Source organism: Sprattus sprattus, assembly GCF_963457725.1.
Source record: "Sprattus sprattus genome assembly, chromosome: 5".
In the NCBI taxonomy this organism is placed as follows: Eukaryota; Metazoa; Chordata; class Actinopteri; order Clupeiformes; family Clupeidae; genus Sprattus; species Sprattus sprattus.
The window spans coordinates 36,115,543-36,135,048 of record NC_137924.1 but is presented as its reverse complement, the minus strand read 5'-3'; the positions used below and the strand labels follow the sequence as shown (position 1 = coordinate 36,135,048).

The following is a 19,506-nucleotide window of genomic DNA, read 5'->3' as shown; positions in this document are numbered from 1 at the left end:
TTTTGGCAAAGCACCCCTAAAACATCAGTGAACCTCCGCCATGTTTGACTATTGGAACAGTGTTCTTTTCGTTGTTCTGTAAACATCCGATTTACCAAATAACTCTAATTCGTTGTCATTTGTACAGGTGTGTTACACGTGTGGATACCAAGAGATGTTTTATTTCAACAGTTACCTCAAAGAAATTGTGTGTTATTTAAAAAAACAAAAAGAGATAAAACCAACCTCCTCCAAAAACAAAACTAAAAGAATCTCTCCTCTCCTAGAGTTGATTAAACTCCTGTCATATTTTCAGCCATGACTGTTTTCCCGTATTATTGCCTTTAGAGAGGTAGAGATTTAGAGTAGTAGATTTTTTACAATATTCGCTATCTAGGCTACCAAATGTTTATGGCAGAAATAAATACTAAAAAAAAAAACATTTTAGTTTGGAGACAATATTATTCCTGGTCTTTGCTATTGTGTGATTTTTATGATCATTGTGGTCATAATGAAATCATAGATACAGGAGGACACAGACTCGTTTTAAATATCAATCTGCATGGACATTTTCTCTCAGTGGTTAGCTTTTAGCCTTCATTGGGAAAGTCTTAGTCAGGCCCTTCAAAGCATTCAGAGAACAAACAATGGAACAGTCTAGCCAGTGTGCAGACCTGTGTCATTGAAAAGGTCCCACCCTAAAATTCTGTGCTTCTTTTTCAAAAGGCTCTGGTGTGTGTGCAAAGGACTGTGGGTGCTTTAGGAAGGCAGAGGACACTCATCAACTCACCAACTGCATCCTTGAAAATTCTCTGAGCGAAGGATTCGGTCCTTGGTAGAATTCAAAGGATCCTAGACATCGGACCAGTCCTCTCCCAGGATTCTATGATGTAGCATCATTGAAATGCAGCCGTAAAGGATCAGTCAGGGATCCGTCCTTGACTTTGAGAAACACCCATTATTTCTTTTGGTGAAAGCAGTGCAATCAATGTATAAATATACGCCCATGATGGTGTCACTCCTCATTTAGTTAACACCAAACCATTCTAGATACCTACAGGGTCATTCCAGGCCAAATCACATAAAATCAGAAACAGTTCCCAAATGTTATCGTGTATACCCATACTGCAGATATGGATACAGGCCAGATTAGAGAACCCTACACCAAAATGATGGCCATTTAAATTAAGATCCCTTCAGACAAATGTTCCCTCTTGCACTGTCCAAAATGTGCTTCTGTTTAACACTGACCTATTCAACACCGTTCAGGACCTCATTATAAAATGTTCTACTTCAACAAACTTCCATCTGTACAACCTAAATCTGCGTGCAGATTGAAATTGGGTTTTCCTGCAATTTCATGAGTGTTGCCTTCCACTGGCAATAAGGGATGGTGTGCATTCTATACGGTATATGATTTTGACACAGCTAAAAGACTTGGAAGAGCTTTGGTGAAGGTCTAACATTATACAAGAAATAAAAATGGCCCAAATGTCAGTGTTGGCAGTTACCTAGGATGGTGACATTTGCCTTATCATTTATTTACTTTTATTATATCCATATTTCAACTCTGTGGCTTGATCCAAAGTTTGATTTGATAGTGTTGGCAGCTATGTAGGATTGTGAAAAATGTTCATGAGGAACATTGATCCATTTTCAAACTAAATGCAAAATAGTTATTTTTGACCTTAGAGTGCGAAACTGCAATGCAGTTTGTAACATGGCTGTCCCTTGAATGAGCCAGAATGATTTTAAACTAGGAAATAAAAACAGTAATTAAAAATATAAAACGACGTGTATAAAACGACGTGTCATATAACAATGTAAAGACTGACACATTAGTCAGACGTATTTATCTTTTAAGTAGAAATGTTTATTTGACCTTTTGACAAAATAAAAAAAACAAACATCAGAACACAATTTTCAAATATGTGTTTTTCTTTAACATTAGTTGAGCCACAAAGTCAAAATATGGATATAATAAATGTACAAAAAAAAATCAGCACCCTAGGTAATTGCCAACGTTCCAGCTTTTGTATTTAGACGTGATTTGGGGGATTTTATTTTTTGGGGCTTCATTTTAGACCTTCAGCTTAGCTCTAATGCCAATCTATTTTATATGTATGTATGTATGTTTAGGTGATTTGGCATGGAATTACCCTACATTACAGGATGCATCCCTGAAAGCAGCATTTTAAAAGAACACTGAATGAGGAATCCCATTGAGTCTTCTACCAAGTTTTAGGTTGAGAGCAACCTTGAGCACATCCATGAGCAAGAGTAACATACACACTGTCTGGAAGAAGAACACTTCTCTTACTATCTAACAACATATGCCTGAGATTCTTGATAAGTTAAGACTATTTAAATCAGTGGTTCAAAAATCTGTGCCATTATAAGGGGCATATTCATTTCTGCTTGAGGGGAGCATATGTATCATAAAAAACAATTAGCCGATACAAATGTTATATGTAGGTCTCTGTGGGCACAGATTGATCAGCCTTACTGTGCTGTAGAGCAGGGTGGTAGTCCCAAGCATGTGTTGGGATTTATGGGTTCTATATTTGGACTCAGTGACCACCCTGGGTACTTATAGGGCAGAGATGTAGGGGTGGGGGTGAGCTAAGGGAGCAAACATACACGGACACACACACTGATAATTAGTGTAATCAGTGTAGCCTATCTGGTCACTGCCCCTGTGGACTGACGCCTGGGTGGTGGAGTGGACCCGTGGAATGGGGGGGTTGCTGGTTAGGAGTTTGTTTTTGTGAGCTTTTTATCTGTCAGCAGTCACTCTGCGTTTGGTGGTCCTGGCAGCCAGAAATAGACTTAATTAGGACAGGAAGAGTGAAAACGTGTCAGACTGCTGGTAACCATCCTGAGAGGCCTCCCCTCGCCTGTCCTCCCTCCCTCCCTTCAGTCTCAATTTGGCTGATAGTGAATGTGTGTGCGCTCATTCCCCCCTGATGCAAACGGGGCAGAACGGTTGTACTTTGTGACTTAAGCAGCAATCCATTTTTACAAACTGAATGAAATGAGTTGAATCAAAATGATAAGATCACAAACATAAAGCATAATCACACCGTAGCTCCTAATAACTGAAAACACTGCAGTGTGTATGTGGACAAAGATTTGAACAGTGAAATGCAATGTTGGTTGTTTTTTGTTTTTTACTTTGAATGTATTCTCAGGTGATACTGATTGTCAGTGCTCACCTTGATGACAGACATTTAAGAACACACCACAGGCAGTACTTCTCCTTGCCATGCCAAAGTGCCCATCACAGAGCTCTGCCTTAAAGGGGTCATCCTTTGGCGCTGTTCTCCCAGTCCTATCCAGACGGATCCAGACTAGAAGGGTAAACAATAAATCATCTCATCCACTGTGATGCTGTAATCATGTACTCATCTGTGTTCTTCCTCTGTAAAAAAGGAAGGTGGAGGAAGTCACATAGTCTCACGTACACACACACACAATCATCCTGACAGCCCTTTTACATATAAACCCACCCCAACTTCATGTCTACAAATACCCAACACAGCGTTGTCCAGCGCATAGAAGACAAGAACCCAACACAGCCTTGCTCAGCGCGTAGAAGACAGGGACCCTACAAAGTGCTGTTCAACTCGAAGCATCCTGCTGCTTTTGATCCGTGGGTAACTTTAAAAGAATCATGGTAAGGAACCTTTTCTCACCAAATAAGCATCTGTATATTCTGTATTTAATGGATTGTATATATGACTAGTATGGTAAACATTTGTATATACCTTAGCAGGTAGAGGATGGACTATATGTAAAAAGTAACTTATTTGAACCAGAATGTTAAAAGAAAGTATTTTTGTGTGCTTCTGTCATGACAGGTGTTTTGCTCCAGGTGTTTACTACCCGCTCTGGCTCTCTACGTGTTCCTAGAGGAGCTGTCCGCCTTCCTGCTACCTGATCGCCTACGCATACAGAGAGTAAGGGCCGTGAGGAGTCCGGTTAACCTCCAACACTCATACAGTACCAGTCAGAAGTGTGGACATGCCTTACATTTTTTCAAGGAGTGTTTTCTTTACTTTCATTATTTTCTACATTGTAGATTAATAATGAAGACATTTTAACTACGAAAGCACACATATGGCATGATGTACTAAACAAAACAAAAAAGTACATACCATGTAGAAAAAAACTTGTGTCCAAACTTTTGACTGGTACTCTACACCTTCACAAATGATCACTCCACACACTTCCGTGACAACCATTTCAAGATCCTCAACTGTCTTATTTCAGAATGCTGAGTGGCTGGACCAGGAGTCCTCTCCTCGTTGGTCTGAGCTCTCTGACCTGACGGACCTCTTCCCAGGAGACTCAGGGGAAACCACTCAGGACTGGGGTTCCCGCCACAACCAGCTGTCTCCCTTCTTGACTCCACTTGAGCGACTACCCACCTCCCAACATGTTGGTCGCAATCGCCGCAGGCACAAGCAGTAAGTGCTTAGAACCCAGGCACACAACATGTGGGGTAGATGGATGAGTAAATGGGTGCATAATCTTTTTCTCACCCCCCCCCCCCCCTTTGGAGCAAACAACAGAGTTAATTATTGAATGTTATTTTGTACCCAATGCTTGCACCCATATTGCCTAAACAGTTAATTTAATGCAAGGCAACAATTCCTCCTGACTTTTGATCAAGTAGCATGAAAGAGACCTAAGGATTTGTACCATACTTTCTCTCTCAGCAAGCGGGTGAGCGCCCCTTTGGACTCCATTGGAGGAGGACTCCTGTCTAGCCATCACAGCAGAAAGGTGAGCACTGCCCTGCAGGACTAGACATTACACATATTGGTGGTGGCATCTTACACCAGATTATTGTTTCATCATGCACATTTCAATTCTAGAATGTTGTGCTCATAAGTAAAATAAAAATCTTTTTTTTGCAGGATGAGCCGGTGGATATCTGGGAATATTACACTGACTGAACAAAACTGTAGAAGAGCTTTCCTTACTTCAGCCTGCCGACAACACATTGAACTAACTGTGAGATGTATGATTTGACTTTCTTAGATATTGTACAGATTCTCGACTGTAAACTCATTACTATGTAAATTATTGCTATTTATGATTATTTCATAATGCAACTTTGGCTCCCTCTAGTGGCTATGTAACAATTGACAAACACAAACAAGTGTGCTTACCAAAATGTCAAACTGGATGTTATTGTGGCATTTTGAACAAATAAAAGGTCATAAACTGTGTGGAGAAAAATAGTCTCACAACTTAGACAATGCGACAGAAAAATACAACACCTTATGAGCATCGAAAAGAAAGATTTATTTGTCTTATTATTTCCCAAGCTACTTTAAAGAAATAAGACGCCAAAAATATAACCTTTGCTTGGCTATCTGTTCTATTCTCACTCTTGTATGTACAGTTCTCAATAGGACAAGGTATATATACACTGGGTCAAAGGGTGGTGGCCTTTGGGGATTCTAATAAAAACCACAACCCCACCTACAAACAAAACTGATATAAAAAAAAAAAACTTGATGGACTTAATGCCACAACACTCTTGAGTGCCATAAACTCTTACTTTTCACTGTACACACAAAAAAAAACTAGTTTCCAAACTAGCTTAAGAAGAGAAAACCCGTAGCATGAGGGGGGTAGGGTTTGGTCTGACTTGGGGGTGACTTAGCCAGTCCCTCAGACAGAATTAAAAAACAAAACCCAAACAAAAAACTTCATTACAACCAACCATGCAGATTTAATGACAGCCTATTGACGACCACAGGGCGCAAATATAGGCCCCAGTCCTCCATTACATAAAACTCAATCTTCCACGACCTGCCGAGTCTGAAACTAAAAAAAAAGGGACCAATTTAAACAGCTTGCCTGGTTAAACTCCAGGTGAAAACACACAACCAGTGCAGTCATAAATAGCAGTCAGGAGAACTGCCTTGCCGATACAGAATGAAGAAATCCAAGTTGAAGGCTCCTCTTTTTGAGAAGTCCTTCAGGCTTTACAAGTTGGTAAGTGCCATCTGAAGACTGGAATACAAGACAGATATAACAGCTCAAAAACAAACAGAAACGTTAATAGAATGCATCAAAATGGTTGGTAGCCAGTATTCCTTGTTAGCAGCTGCAAGAAAAAAAAGAAAAAAAAAACTTAAAAAAATCAAAAAATCAAATGAAGAACATCAAAACATGCTGAAGATTTTAGTACTGGTTAAATACTCTTCTGGAAATCACTGGTTCGCTTTCCTTTCAGGCAAGGGAACTCTTGAATGCAAACAGATGGATTGATTATGGTAGCAGAATTGAAGGTTTGTGTACACCTCACAAATGAGGGTTGCCGTTTTATGAAAACCATTCACATAACCATATACAACTTCCTTTTTATGCACTTGCAATTTACCAGTGAGAAAACTCCTAGCTACTGTAGCAACCCTTGTCCACTCCACCATATTAAGACAGAGATGTGAACCTACTGACAAATGAAGGAAGGCATCATCAGAAACCTGAATTGGCATCCAACCAGACAGACAAGGTGAATCCTAAACAATGACACCTCAAAGCTTTGAATCATACTCTGAGGACCAGGGGCTGCTATTAGTGCACAATAAAACAGTTGTGTTGTGGAAGCATCTTAAGATGATTGAAAACAAGCTGCAAATTGGAGGTTATTACTTCGTAACCAAGTCCAAGAGAAAAATTCTGAGCACTGAATTCCTAATTTTGTACTGAAAAAAAAAGCACAAAAAAAGTAATTTCTTCTTTTACTCAGGCAGGACAGTGATTGTCTAATCTGGATCTTAACCTAAAGTGATTTTTCTTGTTGTTGTTGTTTTCAAGTTGTCAGCCAGGAGCCGGTTTAGGGTTACCAACCAGTTGTATTCATTCAAAACAAAAACAAAACAGAAACATTCTTCTAACAAGGATTTAAATGCAGTGAAACTTCTATATTCAAGATATTCTGAGCACTTAAATATTTAAGGGTCTTTCTTGTTTCCACCAGACCGTCGACAGTCCCTGCACTTGTGGCAGTAAAAGATGTCAGGTACATTGGACTTTTTGATCTTAGCACAAGAGAGGTGTACCCACACCTCACACTGGTTGCACTCAATCATGGGCCGTCCGGCAAAAGGCTTTCCGCAATAACAAGTAATCAAGTCCCAGGAGTCATCACCTGTAAGCATCACAGAAAAGTAGACATTAGTTCACAAAAGAGATTTGGCAACTTCAACGATATCTTGTTTAAAATATTTTTAGTCAGATTGCGAGTGTCGATGCTAAGCAGCAATAACGACAAGTAAAGCTGACTATGCTGACTGCTTATCTAAGCAAAGAAAAGCAAGCAAAGAAAAGCAACAGAACTCAGGTATTACTTACCAGACTCAACCATAATATCTTCATCAGCAATCCATGTCTCGCCTTCGCTCGAACTCATCTCCGCATCCCTCTCCGCTTTAAGCGTCCCTCCAGCCACAGCTGTTGGTGCCGTTTCTCCTCTCTCGGTCAGTTCTGGCCGCCTCTCGCGTGCCTCCCCAAGCCCCAGCTCTGAGTCCGTCTCGCTCTGTGGCGGGCTCTTTACCTTCTTCAGTGCTTTGGGCTGCTTTGGGTTGCGGCTGCGCTTGATGCGTGCACGCTTCTCCCCGCCGCTGCTGCTACTCTCTGGCCCTCCTCCTGACATTCGTTTCAGCTTCTTGTCTTTCTTGCGCTCAGCTGTCTTGCCTGCGTTAACGTGGCTCTCGTATAGTGAGTCTTTCAGGCGCATTTTATCAAGCAGGGTACTGTCAGAGGGCAGGCGTCGCATACTCTTGTTGGAACCCTTGTTGGAGCGTGCCTTCTTCACAAATGTGTGGATGGTGTGCAAATCTGAGGAGCCATCTCGCCAACTGCCTCCCAGCGCTGTGCTCCCCCCTTCTCCTGATGCTCCAGAGCTGTGCGGGGAGCTGGATGAGGTCGGCGACCAAGAGCTCTCCTAAAAGAATGGAATGAAGATGTGAAAAGGTCAAGAGGAAAATACAATGACAAAAAAAGCATTAAGAAAACAGAACCACAAGTCTGATCTTACCTCTTTGGGAGAGGGGATATAGCCTGCATAAGCAAGCACAAAACTGCAGAACTTGTTGAAGTCCTCTACTGTCCTCTTTCTCCTCTCTGGGGGCTTAAGAGGGATAGATCTTTTATTTACATTTCATTTTTTTGTTTTTATGATTTTTAAAAGACAGTGCCATTCTGCATTACAACTTACCAGAGGCTCCGATTTGCACTTCAGTAATGAATCTGTTAACGGGGGAAAAAATAATAATTGAACAACATTTCTTAGTCATGGTCTACATATAAAATTTGCTCCAACCTCTTGTTAAACGAAGACTGCTCAGAAACATCAAGCAACTGTACGTCATGCACAACACCACAATGATATGGATAAACGATGGTTTGACGGCAAATAAATCGTGTACATCAGCATACCCTGCGTCTACGGCGACCGTATGGCAACAGATTACCAAATTCAACAATTAAATGCTGTTAGAAATTGCGATGGTGTCCGAATTAGACTTACTATTCAGATATTTTTCAAATGTACAAACCAATACCACTCGACATACAACTGACAAAGGATACCATACGAATTTGATCAAATTAGGGACCGAGACATCTAGCTAGGGGTTTAGCAAGCTAGCAGATTGCGTGGTCCGAGATAAGCAGTCAGCATAGTCAGCTTTACTTGTCGTTATGGCTGCTTAGCATCGACACTCGCTATCCGACTAAAAATATTTTTAACAAGATATCGTTGAAGTTGGAACGAGAGTCACCTTCACAACTAGCTTTTCCGCAAGCTACTACCAGCAACGGCGAAGAGGCAAAACTAATGTCACCGCATGTGAACACATCGTTTTTTTGCTGGCTAATTTAGCTAGCATAGGTTTATTATGCATGTCCAAACATATTTTCTACTGCTACGTTAGCTAGCTAACAATATTCTACAGATCATCTTGGTAGTTTGTTTCTCTGAAGTACAACGTTTGTGTTGGGTTCATAACAACTAAATAGCTAACGCTAAATCAATAATATCAAGTTATATGACTTTAGAGAAGGTAACGTTAACGTTAGCCAAATGCACCAGGTTTAGAGAAGGCAGCCAAGTGCACATAAGGCTAGCGATAGTTAGCTAACGTTAATGACATTAACGATAACTACCTGGTACATATATATATAGACTACATTAACTGACTTCGCACGAACGTCTTAGATACTGCCTTAACATTTGGGTCGTCTGAAGTTGCTGTGACTCGACAGCCGTCGACCAAGTTAATGTTAGCTATCTAGCTAGCTCAGCAAACACTGTACAAATGCAACTTACAAACATACCGTTCGCTGCTTGCATAGCTAGCAAACACGACGTTTTTGACCAGTTGTTTTCACATGCAAAGTGCTTCAATCCGGCTAAATAACGCTACCAAGTAAAAACATTTCTCTTTCTGGAGTCATGGGAGTCACTTCCCTGAATAGAAAATAAAGCTATCTTAGCCAGCTAACATAAGGCGGGTTGCGACGTTGTCAGTGAACGGTGTATATGCATGACAAACTGTTGCGTTGTCTTTACCATCCAGCTAACTGTTACCGTGTTATCCATGCTAACAAGAAGCTAGGTAGCAACCCGCTAAAGCGCTTGTTAGCCAACAAGGTATTGATTCCAAACATTTCTAGGCACCAGGCATTACAACAAAGTGACTCTTTATAGCGAGGAGGACAACACTTAAGTTGTTCGATCAGTGTTCTAAAAGACAGAAAAGTGTAGATCTACATTCGTATAATGGCAGTAAATAGAAAAATTTGATTATTAACATCAGTTATCAGTTCGAGTTGTCTCACTAACAAGATTTGTATCCTAACCCAGCATCGGCAAGCTAACGCATAACGTTAGCTTGATGGCCTTTCGTTGCATAGCTGTTATACACTGCACACATCTAAACAGCAACAGATGCATTCACTCGCAATGCTTAACTAAAAATAGTAAATTAATTATCATACCTTGATGGTCAGACATAATTTCGAGCATTGTCGCCTCATCAACGAGGGCACGCAGATCTTTTGGCACCAGCCAGTATCTTCGCAATTCACCCGGCTTGGTGGGAGCAACCCCAGGCCGGGGAGAAACACTTGGCTACCTTCAGTTCTTCGGTCGATTGGTATATAAGCTTACTTTAAATCGCCAAGACGATCACACTTTCTTCACTTCGGAATAGGCAACTTGCAACCAAACCCTTGGCTACCTAGCTAACTAGCATGCCCAGCTAATACTTTCCTCGTTACAGTGTTGCATAAATAATCCTGACTGTCGAGATAGTTTGGTTGCTAGCTTAACTACTGATCAACCTAATTTAACGAAGTCATATCAACAATCGTATTTAACATTTGTCCGATTAACAACCTATGAAATAACTAGGTATTTAAATAGTCTGATTTCGTAAACGTGACCAGAAGGCTACGAGTTACAAAGTTCTTCGAAAATACGTCTGCGTGTCGTCTTCAGCGCGCCTCACGCAAGCCATCGCCGATGTCAACTGCCCTGCGCAACTCCCTGCAGAGGGGGGAGGGAGGGAGGGAGGGGTGGAGGGTGGGTGGGTAGGAGGTTCCTACCACCAGGCATTTCGTTTGTGTCTTGTGGGAACTGTAGTTCAATGACGAAATATCTTACAATGATTTTAGGGCAGCGGTAAGAAAAAAAACTACACTATCCATGTTGTCATTGACCGATGCATACAACGTGGGCATGAGGCATAGGGTTACTTCAGTAATTTTAACATGGGCTATACAAAATGACGGGCAATAGTTAAGTCATTATATCCTTTATTCAAACTAATGTATACACTGCCTGAATACCAACGTAGAGATAGATTCACTTTGGAAACAGGTTTGAGACTGTCTTTTTGATGCAGTGGCAAAGTTAACTGGTGAGGTAGCCATAGCAGCATCGTCGATCACAAACATGTTGTTGGATGTGTTACAAGGAGCAGAAGCAGGAACTTTCATCATATTTCTAGGTAGTGTTGAATACATAGTTCAATACCGAAACAAATGTAACGTTAACCTCTGAATGTCTTTGGCAAATCGTCTGATGGTCTTGTGTGAGTAGACGCAAGCTAACATTTACTGAGGAGCCTGATTTGAACTTGTCTTCGGGGATGTCTTTCACTGTCAAAATGCGGCTTTGCATTGGCAGTTATGTTAAAAACGTTGAATCTTGATTTCTGTTAAACTCATCCCAGACCTAGAAATCCAACCAGGAACCTATCTGTGTGAGAAATAAAATACTACCTAGCACGAATGTCCCTTTAGGGGCATGTAACGTTAATATACATTCATGGGGATGGTAGGTAATACCATGCTTGTAATTATTTTCAGACTCTGTGAATTTTTCGGGTCGCAGTCTGCTGAAGGGTTATATAAATGCTGCTCTGAAACGGTATGTTCTAATTCGGATCTCTTCATTAATCCAACATTACTTAGCTGTGGTGTGTTATCATTTTTTGCTTGTCACTGTTTTGCCTCAGGGAAGACGTGGTCCATGTACTGGAGTTGGAAGTCAGTGAGGAGGAACTGCGTGCAGGATTGGATACTCAGCATGCCCGAAGGTGACTATTTCTTACTCAGCCCTCTACTCTTAAGTCAACTTACTATAAGTACATGTACATTTGCTTTCAATGTAGTGATTGATAAAGCATTTATTTTTTCATTAATTTCATTTATAATTATTAATATTTCTTAATTAAGGATGTATTTCCACGGTGGATTTGCTGACCCTTTGGGCTGGATCAAGCGTTCATCATTCACCGTTCCTCAGTTCACCTCTGAGGACATACTTACCCTGCTTACACCAGTTCAGCAATCCAAACCTGCAGTGCTAGTCATTGACTCACTCTCTTGGCTTCTGAGGCACCTTGATCCTGTAGTTATCTGTAAACGACTTCAGGATATAAAGAGAGGTGTGCATTTTCAGGCATTGTCTAGTCATACTTACGATCCTTCAAGCACAGAGTGTTACTGTAGCTAATGTGTAGTCACAATAGGAAACACAAAGTCCTTACAATTCTATAAAATACGCTGATATTTAAAGGCACCCAGTGCAACTTTCGAGGCTTAAAAATAAACATTCAATTTCTAGTCTTTTCTACACGTAGTAATTCAATAACTCCATACCATTACATACCGACATTCAAGCAGCAAAGATGAGACGTCGTTGTGTGGTGAGAACTGATAGAAAATCGATAACAACAACAATCGCCGCCATTTTCTTTATTTTTTTTTACCTGCAATAAATAAAGCAGGCTTCCAGTCAATGGAAAAATGGCTTCTCCCCACCAGCGATTGTTGTTGTTTACGATTTTCTATCAGTTCTCACCACACAACGACGTCTCATCTTTGCTCCTTGAATGTCGATATGTAATGGTATGGAGTTATTGAAACTTACTACGTGTAAAAAAGACTAGAAATTGAATGTTTATTTTTCATTGAATGTTTACATAAAGTTGCACTGGGTGCCTTTAAGTTCATTCTTTCTGTAACCAAACAGTTAAACAGATTTTTTATTTAGAGGGTTAATTGGTAAGACTCTCATAATTTCCCCTAAATGTATTGCTAAGTGTTATTATCACATGATCTACATAATTCTAAAATCCCTGGAAACTAAAGAATGTGTTAAATAGAGCAATGACATTGACATTACACTTGTAGAAAAGTTCTATGTTATATGAAGTTCACTAAAATGAACGTGGTCTAAACATCAGGATGTTTAGTATTTGTAACACTTTTTCCATATGATGATCACAAGGGGGTGCTGTAAAAACCATCATAGGGCTACTGCACTCTGACCTGCACCAGACTAGTGTGGTAGGAAGCGTGTGCCACCTGGCTACTACAGTCATCTCACTGGGACCCAGGACTCAGGGACAGTGGGCTTTAGCCAAGACAACCAAACGTACAAAATCAGGAAAAGTTCTGCAAGAGGTAAGAACGTCTGGCTGTTTTGAAATTGGCAGTAGTTGATTCCCTGTTCGGTTCTCCTCAGTGGTTTTTCATCCACACTTATCTGCATTGATTCTCTTCATTTAATATCATTTATTTACTCTTCAGGGGCCGTATTCACAAAGCCTTTTATCTTACCACTAGGAGTGCTCCTAACTCGCGCTAAAACCTTTTACGTAGGAGTAATTTCTTAAAAGTGATTCACAACGGCTCTGAGACCTACTCATACTAAGGATAATACCAACTCCTAAGCTTAAGATAAAAACTCCGTTGCTATGGATGACGTCGCTTCTCATGCACGAGTTTAGAAGGGGTGAGGACGGTGATTGGTTGTTGACAGGCTCTCTCATTAAAAACTCATTCGTGACGTCTCTCTAACAATCCCACTATATCGACTGAAAATAAGAGAATAACCTAGGCTTCAAATGAAGTCATATTAAATAGTTATGGACAGTGCAGTTAGCAGAATGCACACGCATGATGACAAGTTTGTGCATCCAACGGGAATGACACTTTGCACGTTAAGAGAAATATAAAGCGATCAATATAAAATATGGCAATTGCATGTAATCAAGGCAGTAATAATTAAAGCACCCAGCAAACTGTAAGGCTATTATATTTCCAGCCCTTGACCACTTCAAATAGGCTATCAGCACATGCGGCCCTTTAAGCCCTCCAATCTTAATTGATCAAAGCGAAACGAACGTGAAACGTATAGCCTAAGCGAAAGCCTACTGGTCCCAGGACCAATAGCCACTGTCACCCCAGCGGCATCCAGCTGGTAAGTTCTCAAAAACCTGCTGCAGACCGCTCTGCGTTGAAATGCACAAGTCATCGGTACATCCAACTGTTGGATGATGTGGGGTCTACAGTGCGTTGATAGTTTGATGAATTAAACGGCTGAATGATGAACCCCAGTGTCGTCATTTGCGTTTTCCGCGAAGCCAAATAGCCTATCTTTATGTTTCCAAACATTTCACTTCGGGACACATCGTTGTTTAAAGGCGTCATTGCATCCCGTGCTAATTCTACGACAATATTAATACCTTCACGGTTTAAGCAATGTCTTTTATCAATTCCAAGTCGGCTGCAGCCATCTTACGATTTTTTGTGAATAGGTCTTAGTGACTTAGGAGTCCTCATGAGGAGTTTTAAGCTGTCCTAGACTTAGGTGCTACTTTTAGGGATAAAATATTTTGTGAATTGCTCTTAGTAAAAAAAATTAGGAGTCCTACATTTAAGACTGACACGCCCATTATTTTTAGGAGTTTCTCCTAAATTCGCCACTTATGAGCTACTTTTAGCCCTAAGATTCTTTGTGAATACGGCCCCAGGTGTATAAGGTTTTTAGTAGATAGCATGTCATGGTTATTGCGAATGTGGTAAGGTAAAGGCTTTTTAGGTGTCTGTTAAAAGGTGTTTCTTAAATAAAAAGCGCATTAGGGTAATTTCATCGTATTATTTTGTACTTAACCTGATCTGAAAAATTAGATGGGTCAAAATTGTGTCATGTTTGTGTAATCAGGAGGAGCTGTTTAGTATCCAAGATGATCTGACTGTGCACAGCAGAGTCAGTCACACTGTGCAGACCCAGGCAGAGCCTGACTCTGTTGAGGTAAACCACCATTTTAAGATAACAACACCCATCATTTCACCAAAGATTTGATGTCCAATAACTGATTAAAATGAACTGATCTTCTGACTGATTTTTGCAGGCTGATCCAACGGCCAACTTGACCTTTAACCTTCGTCTATCAGAAATGGAGAGAGAGGCTAAAGAGAAAGTGGCCTTACCCTTTGTCTTCAGTCAAGAGAAGTGAGGAGTTGTGCAATATTGTGGCTGTTGCTTGGTTTTATCTTTACAAACTGAACTGCTGTTGTATACTATACTACTATGCTATTTTGGAGGTGTTTTAAATTTAAATGTTCAAATGTTTTACAGGAAGTCTGCTCTCCTCAACCCAGGACAAGGCGCAGGTCAAATTATGTACGAGCCAGACGCAAATGACGACTTTGACCAGGAAGATCCTGATGAGGACCTTGATGTCTGAGGATAAGCACAAAGAAAATCCCCTATTTTTATATTTAATATACTTCTACATTAAACTAACCAAGAAGGGCATGCACCAGTAATATGCTGCTGTTGATGATCGTAGCATGAACAGCTGTTACTGAGGACCATCACCCCATTGGTTTCCCTTCCAGGCTGATGACAAGATTTATTTGAGAACTGAACCACAGTTAAACAATCTGTATCTGTAGTGGGTGGGGTAAAATGGATGTTTTTTTTTTTCAGATTCTAACTGTTTACCACAAGATGGTGCTGTGCTTCACATGCAAAGCATTTACCTGGCAAACTTTAATATATCTACCAAGTGATGTTAATTATGTGATACGTGGAAAGCCCTCTTGCAGTTTGTAACTTGCGTTGTAGTAAGGAACAAATATGTAGTAAGGAAGTATAATGTAGTATAATGAAGTATAATGTCTGAGGATATGTTTTGCAGTTCATGTGTTTTGCTAGTAATTTGCCTCTAGTTGACATCTTGAATGATTGTCTGCTTTGTGCCACTATCAAGAATTTGTGAACTCTGCCCCTCAGTCATAAGGAGATGTGAAGGGCCAGTTCCTTCATTTTGAGATTAGAGTTTGTCTGTCAGAACTGCAACTTTTGTAGTTGTTGTTTCATCAACCCATTAGTTTATTTCATTACAATCTTAACACAGTGTCAGAGGGGGAAATGGGTAAAAGGGTAATTTGAGACTCAATGCAACCTCTTTTTTTTTTACACATACCAACAGTCCATCCCCATCAAAATGAAGCCATGTACACAGATGGTCACACACACACACACACACACACACACACACACATACACTGGCTCCAACTCAGAGCTGTCTGCTCAGCTTGCGACTCTGGCGCTCACGAGCCTCATAGGCGGCTTTGGAGTCAAGCAGCTCCTCCAGTTGTCTCCTCATGCGCGCCATGTCTAGTTGAGTGGCCTCGCACTCCTCGCGCAGCTCCTGCATCTCCTCCTGCAGATGCGCTGCAGCTGCAGCCAGTTCTGTGCTGCGCTCTTGGCACTGGGATTGCACACGTGCAGCATCGGCCAGCAGAGAGCCCACACTGCTCACAACCGACTCCACCTGAGTCTCAGACATCCCCTACACAAGGACAAGAAATGGTGACGCGGTGGTAAGGTGGGGAAAATACTTATGAGGATACTTTCTGCTCCAACAGTAAAGTTCTCTTTGTCATCTGTAAAGTGTTCTGTGTTTTTTTATATAGATATGTGCCTTCACTACTATATAAGGAACTGTGCAGGCAACTAATGGAAACACCAACAGGAGCCCTACGCCAGGCCATTGAGTTCCCTCTTCCCTGTGTTTAGACAGTGGTACACTACATATAGAGCTGCAAAATTAGGTTTTAGAGCTATGTGGTGCTAATATACACAAAAAGCCCTTCATGGTGTTAAACTCACATACAGTGGCAATCATTTCTGTGTGAATATGTGTAACAAAGTAACAGTGGACTACCAAAGCCCATTTAATGCTGTTTACGTACGATCATACAGGCAATAGGCTACTATGCAATATGTTTATGCAAATTCACAGCCCAATCATTATTACATTTCTGCTTCTGTAGATAACAACTTTAATAGCTTAAAAAATAAAGAAGAAAATTCCAATAGCTTAACCGGGGTGCATAGACCCTGTTAGCAACTAGAGCCCCTGGAGGCTGGCCTATAGCCTATCCAGAGTTGTTCAGTGAGTAGCACCCTGAAGAGTGTGGCCCGGATAGGCGAGCCTACTAGATTATTTCGTATGGCCTCGGGGTAGCTCAGGGAGAAAAGAAAGCTCCAAGCAGCATTGGCAATATCTGCCGTCCTTCTGTGACTGTAGGACAAGCCCGTCGGCTTATCATATTAGCTGTTGAAAGTTGAGTGCTCAGTATACGCTACTTGTGCTCTGTGTCAGGTGTCTGGATACCGAAACATATGTTAACCGTTAGGCCAATACTTGCACTAACAGAAATAATAACTAAACCCAGGCAGCTGCATTCATTTTCTAACGGGTTAAATATTTCTAATTAATCGTAAAAATCAACGCGTTCATTTTAGCAGCCCCAAGTATTTGAAATGGTCCTCCATTCTTTTTAGAAGAAGATCTTGTTCAATTGCATCTTGGCAGGTGTAGCCTACATTTCACGAGTAAGGTCAGGACAGCAAACTTTCTGAGTTTAGGTCAGGCAGGCTACTCTCAATAAATCAATTTCAGCGATATGATCATAGAAGTAGGCTACGATAATGCAGAGGTCCAATTTTATAGTCTGCTACAGACTGAATAATGGAGTCCGAACACTAGCCTAAAACTACTGTAACCTTTCACATTTCCTTGAACTTGCTTGATGATAAAACAGGTGATGATAAAACATCATTCTTAACTAAATCTCAAGAGCAAACAGTATTGTTTCCCCTCATAAATGCAAACCTAAACAGGGTGTTTGATTTGTTGAGTTTGAATGAGGCTTAAAGCAGCTTACTGCAGCTTATCCTTAAACTAACTAGACTATTTCGATGCAGCAAGTAGTCTCTTTGGTAATGTACAAATAAAAACCTGGTCCGTGCAACCGAGTAGGCTACGTAATTTAGAGAAAAGATTCGGCATTAATTCATGGAATGGAAATGGAGTGACTAGTGACTGTTTTACGTAATAACTCTCTAAACAATATATTTAGGTTTGACTGACGCAGGTCCATTGAGTGATTGGCGATTAGGAGCGTCAACATCAAAAACAAACAATAATCGACTCAACTTTACACCCACGTATCTACAAGACACTGAATAATAACAAATGACCAAAAACTCTCACCGCTCTTCCAACCGCCCCGTATCAAACTTGGAAAGACGTTGTCTGTGGTCCTCAGGCGGTCAGACGCTTATGCCTGTCTTCTCCTCCCTCAACGTCAGTTGGCTATAAACCAACAAGATCAGCAGGGAAGCACTTTGAAGTAAGCTAGGTTTTTCATACCCACTTCGCCTATAGGTTCGCTTATTCCTTACTTACATTTAGTCTATCGGTGTAAATACATCAAAGCACATTTTACATTCCATTGCCTTAGTCTCGAGCCAATGATCTAATGAATGGGTTAATGTCTGTTTCCGTTCTCTGCGAGTCGCCACCCAAGGGGTGACCATGCGACATGAAAAGGGTAAATGGACTAGAATCTAGTCACTAGATTACACAACATCCATATTTTTCGGAGGTGGTTTTTTTGTAGCCTACTCTCAGGTGCACTGGTGGATTATCTGGAGTAGGCTACCAGTTCAAATGTCAGGTATGAGAAAATGTCACTTTTAATTTAGGTAGGCTACTCATAGTCATATGGACACTGATATAAGATTATATATACGGTTATATACGGTTGATTAAGTTACATTAAATGGCTAATGTTGTTACATTAAAAGATGTTAAAATACTTTCTTGTCTTCATCTATCTTTGGGTGCTGGATGTCTGTTTTGAGCATGGACTTAAAACACAAATTGAAACACACATTTCCTTTTCCAAAGGCCAGACCACACATTAACGATAATGTAGCAGCAACTATCACCACCAGGGATCAAAAATCCCACCCTTCCCATTGGAGTGAGCAGCATTTTGTATGGATGCAATGTGGGATTGAGGAAAGAATACATTTAAAATAAATTAATTTAGCATGACTTGGCATACAGGATCTGGAAGACATTTTGTATAAATCAGGATGGTCATATTAAAAAAAAATAAAAAAATTACCTCTGCTGTAAAAAAACACCGTTAGAATGGTGAGTCTCTATTGTCTTTTAAATAACATTTCCAACAGGAATCCAAATAAATCAAACGCAATCAACTAGCGACCTGAATAATGTTTCTGTATTGACCTGACCCAATCTTCCTCTGGGAGATTTTCAGCAGAGTTTTAATTACAGTAGCCTACTTATAAAAGCCTTTTAGGAATATTGGATAGGATGCCAATGTAAATTGGATTGCACTATGAGATGGTAGGCTAATAATAAACAAACATCAGCACGGTCACATTTTCAAGCTTGACACCAATATGCGATGTGGTTGAACCAAGCACTTTGACTTTATTGGTATCTTCACTTACATCATCAGCTTTATTTCAACCATCTTCAGTCTGGAGGGCAGATGCAGCTGCTGCTGCTGCCACACAAAGGCGAAATTGGGAATAAACTTTGCCTTGATAATCAACTTTACAAAAGCCTGTTATTTTGTCATGGACTGAAGCAAGATCACTGTTACAGTAGCTGTAGAACTATGGAGAGGTAGTGAGGGCTCATACCAAATCAAATGCAACTACTGAAGCTGCTAACAACAATGAATTAAACAGTTTGTGTGAACTACTTTTGCTTAGAGATGTTTTCCTCTTACACAAAGTAAATGTGCCTTGATTCTTTGCCATACTAATTGAATGGAGTGGTAGTAGTAATAAAATTGATGTTTAAAAAA

At 40.6% G+C, this 19,506-nt stretch overlaps 2 protein-coding genes across 2 annotated transcripts; one reads left to right on the top strand and one right to left on the bottom strand.

The window, feature by feature from the left end:
- Positions 1-5,275: 5,275 nt before the first annotated feature.
- On the bottom strand, positions 5,276-10,500 carry phf23b (PHD finger protein 23b). Its single transcript, XM_080838865.1, has 5 exons — positions 10,003-10,500; positions 8,219-8,250; positions 8,039-8,131; positions 7,354-7,945; positions 5,276-7,150 (listed from the first exon to the last, which is right to left on the bottom strand). The coding sequence occupies exons 1-5, from the start codon at positions 10,028-10,030 to the stop codon at positions 6,954-6,956; spliced, it is 942 nt and encodes a 313-aa protein (XP_080694991.1). The 5' UTR covers positions 10,031-10,500; the 3' UTR covers positions 5,276-6,953.
- A 293-nt stretch (positions 10,501-10,793) lies between these two features.
- Positions 10,794-15,067, top strand: elp5 (elongator acetyltransferase complex subunit 5). The gene is made up of 8 exons (XM_080838877.1): positions 10,794-11,015; positions 11,377-11,437; positions 11,526-11,606; positions 11,746-11,957; positions 12,803-12,978; positions 14,522-14,611; positions 14,712-14,812; positions 14,939-15,067. The coding sequence occupies exons 1-8, from the start codon at positions 10,961-10,963 to the stop codon at positions 15,045-15,047; spliced, it is 885 nt and encodes a 294-aa protein (XP_080695003.1). The 5' UTR covers positions 10,794-10,960; the 3' UTR covers positions 15,048-15,067.
- Positions 15,068-19,506: the final 4,439 nt, after the last annotated feature.